This window comes from Seriola lalandi, unplaced genomic scaffold (genome assembly GCF_002814215.2).
Source record: "Seriola lalandi dorsalis isolate HSWRI2012SDOR001 ecotype SW California unplaced genomic scaffold, Sedor1 jcf7180002054864, whole genome shotgun sequence".
In the NCBI taxonomy this organism is placed as follows: Eukaryota; Metazoa; Chordata; class Actinopteri; order Carangiformes; family Carangidae; genus Seriola; species Seriola lalandi.
The window spans coordinates 2,100,127-2,113,712 of NW_019525417.1; the positions used below are offsets into that span (position 1 = coordinate 2,100,127).

The window sequence follows — 13,586 nt, forward strand, 5'->3', positions numbered from 1 at the left end:
AACCATCTTACTAAATGTCAAAACGTATTCAGTTTGTTCAAATAACTGAGAAATATATTCAATCTATTGAAAAAACAGAGAATGAATGATTTCACTTCACTGTTTTATTGATTGTTTTCTGATTCAATTGGAACAAATTTACCGTTTCACATAAAGATAGCTGAGAATATTCAGAATTCATATGATTTGTTTTGCAAAGTATCATGCCCATGCACAAACCTCACTGTGCTTTGTGTTACTGCTTTCTTAGCGTGTGTCTTGATACACTTTACAGTTAAAGAAGTAAATTATAAGAAAGTCCTGAATTTGCTGTACACACGCACCAGTGAATATTTAACAATAATATACAGCGTTGTGGAGCAGGGGTCGTACCACTGACCCTTCGTTTCCAGTCAATGCCTGAAGTTTGGGCTCCGTACTTTGGCATTCCCTTGCCGCGCTCTGCAGTGAGGCATGAAGCTGCACATGTGGGACTCCGCTGAGCTCTAGGTCATGCACCTGGGCAGAGACCACAGCACTGCAAACTGCTGCTCTGTGAACATACACCTTTTTTTATTGCTTGAGGTATCATGTCAGCTCTGATGAAACGTCACCACATGTTTTCTACTGTTTGTCATGATCCATATGATGTGTGACACTTTATGGCTTTTGTGTTGCATCTGTGAGATGAAAACAAGTGTTACTTGTTGGGTACATACATTTTGTGTGATTGGTTTCTTTTTATGCTGTTATCCTGTTTACCGACTGTCTATGTTTTATGATCATTTCAGTTTAAGTTATTTTTTTCAGCTGTGTGTGTGTGTGTGTGTGTGTGTGTGTGTGTGTGTGTGTGTGTGTGTGTGTGTGTGTGTGTGTGTCTGCATGCATGCATGTGTGTGTGTGTGTGTCTGCGTGCATGTGTGTGTGTTTGTCATGTTTAAGTGCCTTGGGTGGCCCACTCTGATAGGCCCTGTGTGTGTCACATTAGGGTGTTACCTTGACGACTCCGGGCCCTGTCAGCTCAGTTCCTCCCATCATCTCTGACAGATAGATAGCAGGAAAAGAAAGTATCAGCAACTTCCCTCAGCTACCACTCAAGATACACACACGCGTACACACACTGGGGACGAGACAAAATGATCCCGCAGCCGCTGGCATGGACACTGTTGACAGTATCGCTGTGGACAGCAGGTAAGACCACTAAGTTTCTCCGTTTGTTGTTTTGTAGGCCTCCGGCGTTCTCGACATCATAACTCTGTCAGGGGCCTGTAGCGAGGGATGTGTTGTTGTCTTCTCAGACTGAGGTGTATCTGATGTTTAACTTAAAACATGTAGAAAACAGTCCTAGCCATAGTTTTTGCTAAAAGGTGAATTTGTTTCTAATGATCCACCAGATGACTCAGACGGTTTAAACAGACCGAGTACAACACAGTAGCCTTTGGTTCATTTGTTGAAACTCTAATAGTCAAACTGCCGTAATAATAATACTGGTATACATGATTGATATAGTTATTACATAAATGTAATATATGCTCTGTATTAGGTCTCTATCATTGTCAATTTTCTTTATTTATTTACATTTTTTTTATATTATAGCTCTCCCACGGCATCGAAATGAACTGTATCGTACTGTATAGTCAACTCACAGGATAAAGACTTTATCAATTCTTGAGCGCCACACAATTTGTGCATTTCATATATGTTTGTGAGAACGACATGATTATCCACCTAAATACCAATGAACCTTAACCTTTCATACTCAGGCATCCTTTGAACTGCCGCTTACCTTAACTTAGATATTTCATAAGACTAGTGATTGCAACAGGTATATGTCTACATACCTGACTTGAAAACACACAAAATAGACATTGGAACTGATTCTAAAATTAGATGAAATAGCTCTTCCAATGACGGCATCCCTTAAACGTTGCATAAATGCTCAGTCTCCCCGTAAAGCCATTTCAAAATGTCACCTTTACAAGTTTAAAGTATATGCAAGAGCTTTCTTCACATTTACATTCTTGTGATACTCATGGTGATAGTTGTAGTTTTTCTAAATTGCCAGTTTTGTTTGTACATTCTTCTGCCGTGCTCGAAGCACAATCACTTGTTTGTGCTTTTGCTTCATAATTAATCTTAATCACAGACTGACTTACAGACTGCGGATGCAACGTTGCAGGCAGCTTTTCCTCAAACCTTTCTGAACACCAAATAATGGCCAAGTCGGCCTCAGACGTCAAAACAAGACTGAATAACCATTTTTTAGAAAATCCATGTATTTTTGAAAATTTGGGTTTTTGGCCTTGACTTTGTTTTAGAGCCTCAACCGTCAGTGGTACATATCCGTAAACTCCCATTTTGGACTGTAGCAGTTGTACTACAACTATGTGTCTGATGAAATCTCAAACATCCCTCTATTTCTACCCCTAGGTTCGAGCCAGATCCCGCTTCAAGAACCCATCAAAGTTCATTACCCTGCTATCGCCAGTCATGAGACTATTGAGTGTGACTGCGTTAACATCTCTTGTGACTCTGTCTACTGGTTCCGCAGTTCTCCCCAAGTACAGTTCCTTGGAAAATGCAACAACGCTGACCGTGTTAACTATGGGCCTAATGTGGAAGAGACAAAGTTTAAATTCAGCAAGAGAGGTAGCATGTTTGTGCTACGCATCATGAATGTGAAGACGGAGGACGCAGGGACTTATTCCTGTGTCCTAAAAGACAGGAACGGTAAAGAGATATGGAAGCCTGGGAGTCTTCTCCGACCAGGAGGTTTGTATGCTGAAATCTCAAGTGCAATTAAATATCCAGAGTTTCATATCAAGCGGCTGTGGAGTTTCAATACATCCATATAATTTCAGGTGGCAGGTGGAGGAGTAAGTCAATTAAGTGGCTAAATGCAAATCTGAAACAAACCTCTGCATTTAAATCTGATTCAATTTGACACTTTACACAATATTTAAAATTTATCACACAATGAAGATTCTGACTTTAAAACATTACGTGCCACTAAATACCTGCATACATGTACTGCGGCGTACCCAGTTTGAATTCGTTGAGAGGAACTCAGAGTCTCACGTTTCTCTCTTCTAATGTTTCCTGCTGTATCTCCCTTGTCAAGTATCCTCAAAAAGTTACATGTGTTACTACGTATTTATCCTTTTTTCTTCAGCGTTGTTATTTCTGCCCAGAATCTACGCTATCAACCTCCTCATAGTTTGCCTTACTCACCTGGGTGTGGCGGTCTAATACAAAGACTTAGTGGACACTCCAAACCTCAGTACCACTCACCACAGTGACTGCTCGTGCTTTCCTTGAGACATGTGCACATGTAAGAGGTGTGCATGAGAAATATTATAGTGTTGATGGTTTGTTTCTTTGGGGTTTTTTTTTGATTGTGGTCTGACACTTATTTCTGACCAGCTGGTGCGGCCCGTCCACATGTGCGGTCATTTAATGTTGAGTGAAATCGATCTTAAAAAGTTAGCAGAATAAATGGATTAAACAAAAATGATCTACAAAAGGTAACACTGTATCGTACCTGTCTGTGTACGGAGTTCATTTATCAGTGCGTGAATTTCTTTGAGCTGAAAAGGAGAAAAATTTGAAGAAAAACTGTCCGCTGGCCCAATAAGACTGTACTGGAGAGTCACACGCAGACAAACAACATACATGACGTATTTGTAGAGAGGATTTGTGATGTGTGTGAGATCCTGGTCAGAATCTTTTTTTTGTATATAAAGACTGAAAAATAGGGACCATTTAAAAATTGCTGAGTCCCCTTTAATCTCTGCTTAAAAGATTCTTTACAGTCTTTCTTCACTGCTTGTGTTTAGTCATCACTCATCTTTATTGTTCCCTGGTCTTTATCTGACAGCGACCCCTCCAACATCACCTCCTAAGACAAAACCCAAACCACCAGTCAAGTCAGTCTGTCACTGCAATAAGAAGAATCCTTCACAGGGTAAGCTACAGTGAAGTTACAGTATAAATCTTGTTCACTGTACCAGGAGAAGTAACCAAACAAGTACCTATCAAATTGTATATATCGTGTGTGTTGGCTGTAGGTGTCTGCAGGTCCATGGTTCTGTGGCCGTTGGTTGGACTTACTGTGGGCCTGGCTCTAGCTCTCATCTGCACACTGTACTACTTCAACCGTGAGTAGTCCCCCTTTAATACGATAAATAATGTGAGGGCCGGTAGGGAAGAGCGCACCGTTTGCAGAGATTCATGCCAAAGCCACACAGCAAATTATGCTCACAAATGATTGTGAAACTATTTGGACAGCTTTGAAGTGGAAGTGTTTGAGTTTAAAAAAAAAAAAAAAAGAAGAAGACACATAAATGTATATTTTGTACGAGTTTTGTATCTCTAAGTGTTTTCTTTTGTTTGGACACATTTTTTCTTACAGGGCTACCCAAAAAATGTCGCCACCACTTCGCGTAAGTAGATCACTACTACTAAATATTAAATTGTTTAATTTTTACTTCTGTAACAATATGGACTGTAATTGACTTTACTTTAATCTCTTTGTTTTTCATTTTTCTCCATTAAGCAAGAGACAGATGCCCAGATAAAGATAAAGCACTGCATCTACAGCTTATGTGTGACTCAGAGTATGTACATTATGTGTGTCATTTTATATAACATTTATTGCATGTGTGATATTGCAAAATGTTTCCAGGTTTAAGTGAAACTGCTACGATACAAAACTCATAGGATGTTAATGCTGTGTGATTATTGAAGATCTTATGTACACTAACACTTCTGCGTCTGTGATTCAGTGGCTGAAATGCTTCACTCGAGCCGACGTCCGTTGGAGCATGAAGGACATGATTCACCCCAAAGATCTAATTTGCCAACAGCAACATGTCACCTGTAGTTACAGTGAAGTGTGCGCTTGGCCAGAGAAGAGTTTTTAAATCTTCAACAGCAGCAGCCATGTAACATATTGTAATATATTGACTCATTTTAGTTACATATTTTACAAGACAGAAGTCCAAGCTTTGAATACCCCCTGTGCTATAATCTTTCGTCTATAATCAATAATCTATCAATATGCAGATTACTTTTATCAAGGCGTATTTTCATACAGGACAAAACACAGCAGTACTTTTCCCTCAAAGCCCATATTGTGATACAGATGTACCGTGTACCTTCACACAGAAACCAAATGTGTTTATTTACATAAGAGAAGCAGGTCGACCACAAAGCAGCTGAATAGAAATGTTATATTTGCTCAGTTGCTTTTTGCTCCCTGGTATTTATTTGTGTTTTGTTTTTCAATGTATTTTTAAATGTTGAAAGAAAACAGGACTGTCAAGTTGATTTTTCCTGGAGCATAAATCTGAGGAATCAATAAAATGGTATATTTACAATCATTTACAAAGGGGGCTCTTTTCTTTTTTATAGAAAAGTTATTGTGTTATGTTATGTTTGTTCATTAAACACATCTGGAAGCATTTCTTTCTTTTTTACAACGATTCACTGTCTCCTGTTCAAACGGATGAATCAAAGGCAGATTAATGACATTTTGGGGTCTGGTGCCTTGCTGAAGGGCACTATTGCAACAGCAGGAATAATAACGGTGTAACCTAGAGGTCAAACGCTGCGTTTGTCTCCACGACAGCTATGACTTCTACATAGATAACAACTTGAACTAAGAAAGTCCTAAGTTTGAAAGTATTTGTAGTGTTGTGTCGTACATCTGAAAGAGTGTGTGTGGAAGAGAAGAGAAAGAAGAGGTTTGGAAGTGGGTGTTGTACTTCCATTGTCAATATTGTGTTTGGCGGAAGTTGAGTAGGTGAGTTACAGGGTTTTGTTTCTTCCTTTACTTTTGATGTGTAAACTTGCATCACATTCAGTTTCTGTTGAGCTGCCTCCAGTGTGTGGCAACGAGCTGTATTGTTACAACCTTAAATTACAAAATCATTTTATAGCAAGGTGTGTATGTCTTGCAGCCTCTCTCTCTGTCTCTCTTTCACACACACACACACACACATACACACACACAAGCAATACACATGCACACCTGTGCGATTGGCAAGTGTAAAAAAGCAACTGAGGGTCTCAGTGAGTGTGCGCTACCCTTTCCTGTGTGCTGGAGAAAGAGGAGAGCGAAGCGTCTTCACTGAGATGCTATCGCTTCGCTCAGCTTTGAGCTCTTCATCTAGTCTGAAACAAAAAGACCGCAAAAATACCACAGACTGAACCACAAGCACTGACAGAGAGAGAAAGACAAAAGAAGCGTGACAGCTCTGAGCTGAGAATACTATAAGAAAAAATACAACAAAAAACTTTTATAAAAACTGGAAGACAACTTGTTGCAGTGTGTTTTATTGGATGAAATAAAATATGATACAATACAACAATACAACAAGAGTATATCTTTATTAACAATGCATATGTGTGTCTCTGTGTGTGTGTGTTGGTGAGGAAGGGGTGTTTTATTTAATAATTCATAAATCAAATTGTATTATGGTAAATCATAAGGACAGTGAAGGAACATGCTTGATGCATTCCTGTAAATACACTGCCTACATTAACAAAATCCAACATGCTGTATCAACAGACTTGAACATTGTCTCTGCACCACAGATGCAATCAAAGCAAGGTGGACCAAGATTACATTCAGTTGCCAATTTGATAAGAACAGCTCAATGTGTGGTCAAGATTATTCAAACATTAAAGCTATACAGTTCAACGGCAGCACCAAAGCCCCTTGGTAATGACGAAAGAGATGGTAAAGTTGACTCAGCACCTCTCTGAAACAGTTTGAAGATTACTGAACATTATAACTTTTACAAATGTTGAACTGTTGTGTTAAACGGCTTTAGTTTTAGCTAGATGTACATAATGAACTAAATGAATGAAATGAAATAAACTGGTATCTGCATGTGCAGTACATTATTGTGATTCTTTCTAGATGTTTCAGGAAATAATGTTATCACATTTATCAGTTCCAGGAAACATGACTGAATGCAGATCGCAGCAGATTTGTAGGTCATCTAATGCAGAGGGTTTGTTTCTGCTGTTTCTAATGACAAATAGATACGTGTGTATTTAAAACAAAAGATGAAAAATGAAATACATGTGAAGATGATAAACTATACACAATATATTTTGTAAATCATTTGTGTGTGTTGTATCCTGCACCTTCTTTTCATAATTACATATAGCAAGCTGCTGTGTGCAATTTGTATTGTCACTACCTAAGCAAGTATAAATATAGTGATATTAAATTATCTGTTAAAACTATGAAGCTTTCGAGAGAAACACTAATGTATGTTATGTTACTGTTTAAAAGTTTCACAATGTAATTAATACAGCCTCCACTAATTAGGTTCTTGTTAAAAAATGTATCATGTAACTTTAACTTCTGTCTGAATTTCATCTGAAATAATCAAACAAAAACAAACAAAGACTATGTGGCAGATGTTAAACTGAAGCATGTAACTACATTATATATTACATATGCCTTTCTAAAAAGAGTAATTATGTAAATTCACATGAAGGCATTTATTTACATGTGAAGTGTTGGACTTCACATGTAAAACTAATTTGACTGTTTCTGCATGAGACGGTGTGTACGTGTTCCTGAGTGAGTAATACATATTAAAATGCAGCACAGCGTGCCGTATATCAGAGATCAGTGAAACACAGCCATTTTACATGTAAGGCCAAATATTCAACAACCATTAATATTAAGACAACTGTGAATGGTAAGATTTCTCATTTCAAACATGTGAATGTGAGGTGCTGAAGTTGTATCATACAGGTACCATGCAGACGACATATAGTGCAATATGTCGGCTCACGCGCCACAGGATCAACAGATCGAGTCGTGTATATTTCTACAGGTCAAATTTGTCACACATGATCTATTTTAACCATCAAAGTCTCAAACCAAACAAAAGAGAGTGTATACTGTGTATATAAACCCTATATATTCAAGTACAATGGAACAGTGGACTCTTTTGAATACATTCACTTTGTTCATCACATTTTGAACATAAATTACAAAATTACAAATTTGATGAAATGATTTCAGCTTTCTTAGCAAAAACCAAAAATAAAATATAAATTCAAATGCAGAGATTATTTTCCAATCCCACATAGACAGTCCCAACAGGAAGTCCTAGTAACATAAGAAATGTAGTATGGCAGTATGTTTCCTCCATTTCTACTTACACCTCTTGTTGCTCTTGGTTTCCTTTTCACAGCTTCATATCCCACAATGCCTGAAAGTGCCAGTACAGCAGCAGAGCAGTGACTAGTGAGCCAAACTGGGGAAGGACTGGTGAAGAAGCATTGATGCTCATTTACTGGTATTGAGGATGCTGCTATTTTCAGTGTAAAGACGTCTTTTCTGACTGCATTTGAATGTCAAGCTATGCGACGCTACTGTGCAGGGTACTCTCTCACTGGCTTTCCCTGGTCACCCACTACACACACACACACACACACACACACACACACACACACACACACACACACCCATTCAAGTTTCAGGTTGGATACCCCCTGTGTGACTAAGATAGGGAAGCCCATGCAGGTGTATTTGTGAGTGACTCACCCTGAAAGAGAAGTATGGAAAGGTGAAGTGGGCTAACTGAGAGCGTTTTGACTGGGTCTCCCCTCTGAGACGAAGCATCAACAGATTCCCCAGATTACTGAAAATGACACAAGACTTCAAAGCAACCTGGTTTCCATCACGGTTTCATTTGCAGTTAATGTCATAGTAATTCATGAAAAACAATAATCAAAGTTAAGTTAATGACAAGCATCTGCATTTTGAGGAAATAATGTGACCGGGAAAAGAAAATGTTCCACAGCACGGCTTAATGAGACATAATATTGTCTCTCCCTCTCTATTATCATGTTCTCACTCTCTATTTGTTTCTCTTTGTCTATCTCCACCCACAGATGGAACAGAGAAATCGCCCACAGGAGAGCAAAATGTCAGCAATTGTTGCCCATTACTAAATTGGTGCATTTACTTTCCATCACTGAACAGGAAATAGGACGGGCCCTGAGTTGCGCCATAGCCGCTGTCGCTCTCCTCACTTGATGTGAAGGAAATTTCACTTCCCTACAACTGTTAGACCAGGTTTCACATCAAGCGACAGGTGTCATTATGCTTAATTGTCGCTATGACGTTGAAGCTGTGTCCCTTTGTTGTTAATGGAAAATGTTGCTTTACAAGCTTGGTCATGTTACTCATCAGTTGTGTTGACATTTTTACTTTAGATTTCAACAGAACTTTACATGGGGGGGCCCCAACACAAGCCCTCTGAACCAGGTAGCAGCTCTCTCCAAAGTCCAAGTCAAAATCATTACATTTCAAATAACTCTGATGACATTTGAGGGTCATTTTACACCATGACTCCTCTCACTGTACGCAGCAAATCACTGAAGACATCTGAGACGTTGAGCTGCTGCTCTGCTCTCTGTGCGCTCAGACATCCAAACATGCAGACTTCTAGCCACACCCCAACCGCTGATGTCACAGCAGGTGTTTTCCATTAGCTCTGTTTTTCTTTTCAGCTCTCAAAGGTAGAACACCTGCTGTGACATCACTGGTTGGGCTGATGGCCAGTAATGCAACACGCTTTAAAGTTAAAGAGCCCTAGCTGAGCAGAGCGGCAGCAGTTTTGTGACTAATGATTCAGTGACTCATTGTTCATACAATGAAAGAGCAACAATTCCTGCTTTTGCTGCCATCTAGCTGTTGAAATCTTCACCTTGATGCAGTGTATGTAATACTGATTATTAACATGTTGTTTGGTGTGGTTAGCCGTGAAACACAGATGCTTTATTTAAATGAACTCTATCAGAGTGATATTATCACCATAACAACAGTATTAACTAATTATTAATATACAGTCTGTAAAGGCCAAAACTTAGAGCACTGTCACAAGCTGGCTCAGAGTGAGTGACAAAAAGTCACACATGAAGGAAGGGCCAATATAACATGTATTATGAATTTACTATACTAAAATACAATAATATGGTATTACAGATAATAATTTTTTGAAACTTAAAGGATATTGTGTTAATCTTACCACAATATGTCATATTACACACAGGAGGGAGCTCAAAGTCAATCACAGAGCGTCTTGACAAGTGTCTTGAAATGTGTAATGTGTCATTGAATGCACAGTTTGATTTACAGAAACAGTGTTTGTGTTTAGTGTGAGGTGTTCTGCTACACACAGATAATAAAGACAGATAATAAAATGTGCTCTGTGTGCTGTTTTTTTTTTCATTTTCCTACCTCATCCTTCTCAGCCTACATACTGTGCAGTGCTGCACTTCTGTGTCAGTAGGATAAAAACTGTTCGATGCTTCAAAACAGAGGCAGGGAGGTGTTAAGTGCAGATCGGTGGGCTCAACTTCAAACTCGCTTGCAGACCACGACCGTGCTGCATGAGGTCTCTGCAAAGTGCCACTGCAATGATCCCATTTGACACTAGCAGAGAAGAAGGTTACAGGTGGGGCGTGGTTTGATATCTCACTAAAATATCTCTTGGCAGCCTCCAACAAGCACCACAAAGACCTGTGTAGAAGCTTTTGTCGTCTGCAAGATTAAAATGGGCCAAAAATGGATTCAGATTCTGGTGATTCTGGTGTTTTATCAACGTAAGTTCAACCTAAATTTTACTGATAAATTTATTCACGACCATGTGACAGCTTTAAAGTGTTCTCTGGTCTTTTGACTTTTGCGTGCTTGAAAACAGAGAGGTGAGTTATAGCTTATTAATGCTCACATTTTATCACACCTTTTAGAAATGGCTTCAGGAGCTGAAATAAAAGCAAAGGAAGGGGACAAAGTGGAAATCAAATGCGTGCCTGCTCAGATGTCCTCTATGGTCATGTGGTTTCGAGTTCTGGACAGCTCAAACATGGAATACATTGGATCTTTTGACATAAAGGGCAACTTAAAAATTGGTACTTCCCTCAGTAAAATCTTCAGTAACGAAAAGATGATCAGCAATATTCTTACGTTGAAATCCTTCAGCAAGAGCAAGGACAGCGGCCTCTACATCTGTGCCACATTGGTGAAAAACATTCTGGAATTTGGCGAACCAACCCAACTGAGTGGAGGTTAGTTTTGTTTCATAAGTCTGGTCTAATCACGACATGATGGATGCTTTTCAGTAACACTTTTATTTTATTTTTCCTCTTTCTTTAAAAAAAAAAAAAAAAAAGTTGAAGTTACAGCACCTCCAAAGGCCATCACTACCAAACCAACTGTACCCACAACTACCACGGCCTGTGTTTGTAACAATCATAAGCAAGGTAAATGTTAATATTTAACAGTGCATCAAAACATCAACACATCACTTTTTTACTGTGTAATTCCAGATTACAGTCTTTTGTAGATAGACTTTACCAGGAGAAAAAAAGGTGGTTAATGACTTCATGTTTTGTAGGGGGAAAAAGTGACATGTTTTGCTCTCTAATCATTCTGGGCCCGTTGGCTGGTGGCTGTGGCCTTCTTGTTCTGCTCCTCATCATCACCACCCTGTACTGCAACCGTAGGTTCATCTTAAATCTACATCTTAAACCTAAAAGAACAGCCTTCTTCTAGGCTACCGCTACATCTCGTTTTTGTTCAATGATGTTTAATATGTAGTCAATAAATGTCTGCGCTTTGGAAAGCTGAAACCTGTTGTGTTAAATTCTACATTTTCAGTCTGTTATTTTTGCTGCTTTTTTCATTTAAACTTTGGTGACTTTGCTGTAATATAAGTGTAATGATTTGCATGAGTTTTGCATGAGTTTTAAATAATACTTTTGATTTACTGTAGATACGAGGACACGGAGATGCCCACACCATTACAAAAGAAAGTAAGCTACTTATTTAACTTTTTTTTTTATTTAATATTGTCTTTCCACCTGTGGCCATATCCAGGATTTTAGAACTGGTAGAAATACAGAGGTCATTTGTTCAAGTCCTCCGACCTCATCACAGACATCAAAATGAAAGTGTCTACATTATTGTAATTATTGCTTTTTTCCTTTTACTTATTGACTTAGCTGTCCAGTTATACACACACACACACACACACACAAACACACACACACACACACACACACACACATATATATATATATTTATATATATAAACGTTTACAAAGGTTTCAGGATTCCTTTTTAATTCTATTGTGAACACAGAACTGAGTCACTGAAATAATCTATTTTCTGATTATTATTTCTAAATACTTTGTTTATCTTGTATAGGCCACGGACGATGCCTCCTGGAAAACAATTGATGACCAACAGACACGTTTAATCTAAATGGCTCTAAAAATGTCGCTCTGCAATTTAAACTGCAATTATTTTACAGTCTTGTGTTAATGTTGCAGAAATAAGTCTTCATCTTATTTACAGTTTTATGACAAATTCAAGGTGAATAATTGGCAACCTAAAATGTTCTCGCTGTGTGTGATAGAAAATATAACAAGTGTTTAAAGTGGTTCAAGTATTCAACGCATCAAATACTTTGAAAGCTTTTCTTTTGTTCACATTAATTACATTGTGGTTTCATGGCCGATGATGCCGCCCTGTCACATTCAGTTTGAACTCTTTTAAAGAAATAACATGAGACGACATGATTTTTTATTTATCCAAACCCCATGAATCTTGATAAAGACAGAAAACAGGGAGTGGAAACCGAATAGAAACCAAGAACATTACAATTCAGTATTCTGATTTGTTTATTTCCCTCTAGAAATTTATGAAAATGTATGTAATCAATTTTGCTTTTGTATAGATTTCACTTATAGTTACATGTACAGTCTCTACTTTTAACAGCCCATGTTTTCTTTCCTTTTTAAAATAGTCTCCCTACACAGATTTTTGACCGTAGTTACTGTAATTTAGTTTTGTGATTTAACTTCAGCCCTGAAAAAATCAGATAACTACAGTTAAGAAAATGATTTGCTCTGCTTAACATTCTGTCCTGCAGGAGGCTAACTTCACATTTTGAAAACTTTAAATAACCTTTTCTACAATTTTATATAGTTATCTTTTGATTCTTTTTTCTCATAATTCAAATTCCTCTGGTTTCAAAGTAATGACAAATAGTATTTTTGTTTTTTAGAAAATGGATGTACAGTATTTCACAATTATCCCACTGTCTGAATTTTTGTAACTGAAACAAACAAACAAAATTGAAAAAAAAAGAAGAAAACAATAAAATAAAATAAAATAAATAAAAAATAAAATTTAGACAAGCATTCTTTCTTGGCTGCGATGAATTGTAGTTGTCTTTATTTATGTTGCTTTCTTTCTTTCTTTTTTTTTTTAACACATCACACCCACTCACTTGAATCCCCCATCAGTCATTCAGGGTCAAAATATAAAGTTAGAAGTTGAAGTTTGTCTTGTTGACAACCCCCCACGTCAAAAGGAAGTGGGCTGCTACAACTGTATGCACAGTGAAAAACCACTAAGTTGAGAGAGAAAAATACTTTAAGAGGAGATTCGGTTCCGTTTAATACGAACACAGTTCCCTTGCACCTGAAAGAAAACAGTCTGTATTGATTTAACATTGCAGTTATTGATTCTTCCTGCTATATTTGGCTTTTTTTTTATTTAA

General features: G+C 37.9%; 2 protein-coding genes across 2 annotated transcripts; both read left to right on the plus strand.

Moving 5' to 3' along the window:
• Positions 1-968: 968 nt before the first annotated feature.
• Positions 969-5,441, plus strand: cd8b (cd8 beta). Its single transcript, XM_023427918.2, has 7 exons — positions 969-1,170; positions 2,410-2,751; positions 3,857-3,943; positions 4,047-4,136; positions 4,391-4,421; positions 4,535-4,595; positions 4,764-5,441. Exons 1-6 carry the CDS (start codon positions 1,116-1,118, stop codon positions 4,554-4,556), a joined length of 627 nt encoding a protein of 208 aa, XP_023283686.1. The 5' UTR covers positions 969-1,115; the 3' UTR covers positions 4,557-4,595; positions 4,764-5,441.
• Positions 5,442-10,344: 4,903 nt separating this feature from the next.
• cd8a (CD8a molecule) lies at positions 10,345-13,250 on the plus strand. Its single transcript, XM_087179749.1, has 6 exons — positions 10,345-10,620; positions 10,768-11,085; positions 11,191-11,280; positions 11,415-11,519; positions 11,793-11,832; positions 12,227-13,250. Exons 1-6 carry the CDS (start codon positions 10,572-10,574, stop codon positions 12,276-12,278), a joined length of 654 nt encoding a protein of 217 aa, XP_087035875.1. The 5' UTR covers positions 10,345-10,571; the 3' UTR covers positions 12,279-13,250.
• The last annotated feature ends 336 nt before the right edge of the window (positions 13,251-13,586 follow it).

Coding starts and splice junctions, on each gene's coding strand:
- cd8a (XM_087179749.1), top strand. CDS start 10,572: ATGGGCCAAAAATGGATTCAGATTCTGGTGATTCTGGTGTTTTATCAA. Junction 11,086..11,190: donor ACCAACCCAACTGAGTGGAG/GTTAGTTTTGTT, acceptor AAAAAAAAAAAG/TTGAAGTTACAGCACCTCCA. Junction 11,281..11,414: donor TTGTAACAATCATAAGCAAG/GTAAATGTTAAT, acceptor CATGTTTTGTAG/GGGGAAAAAGTGACATGTTT.
- cd8b (XM_023427918.2), top strand. CDS start 1,116: ATGATCCCGCAGCCGCTGGCATGGACACTGTTGACAGTATCGCTGTGG. Junction 2,752..3,856: donor GAGTCTTCTCCGACCAGGAG/GTTTGTATGCTG, acceptor TTTATCTGACAG/CGACCCCTCCAACATCACCT. Junction 4,422..4,534: donor AAATGTCGCCACCACTTCGC/GTAAGTAGATCA, acceptor TTCTCCATTAAG/CAAGAGACAGATGCCCAGAT.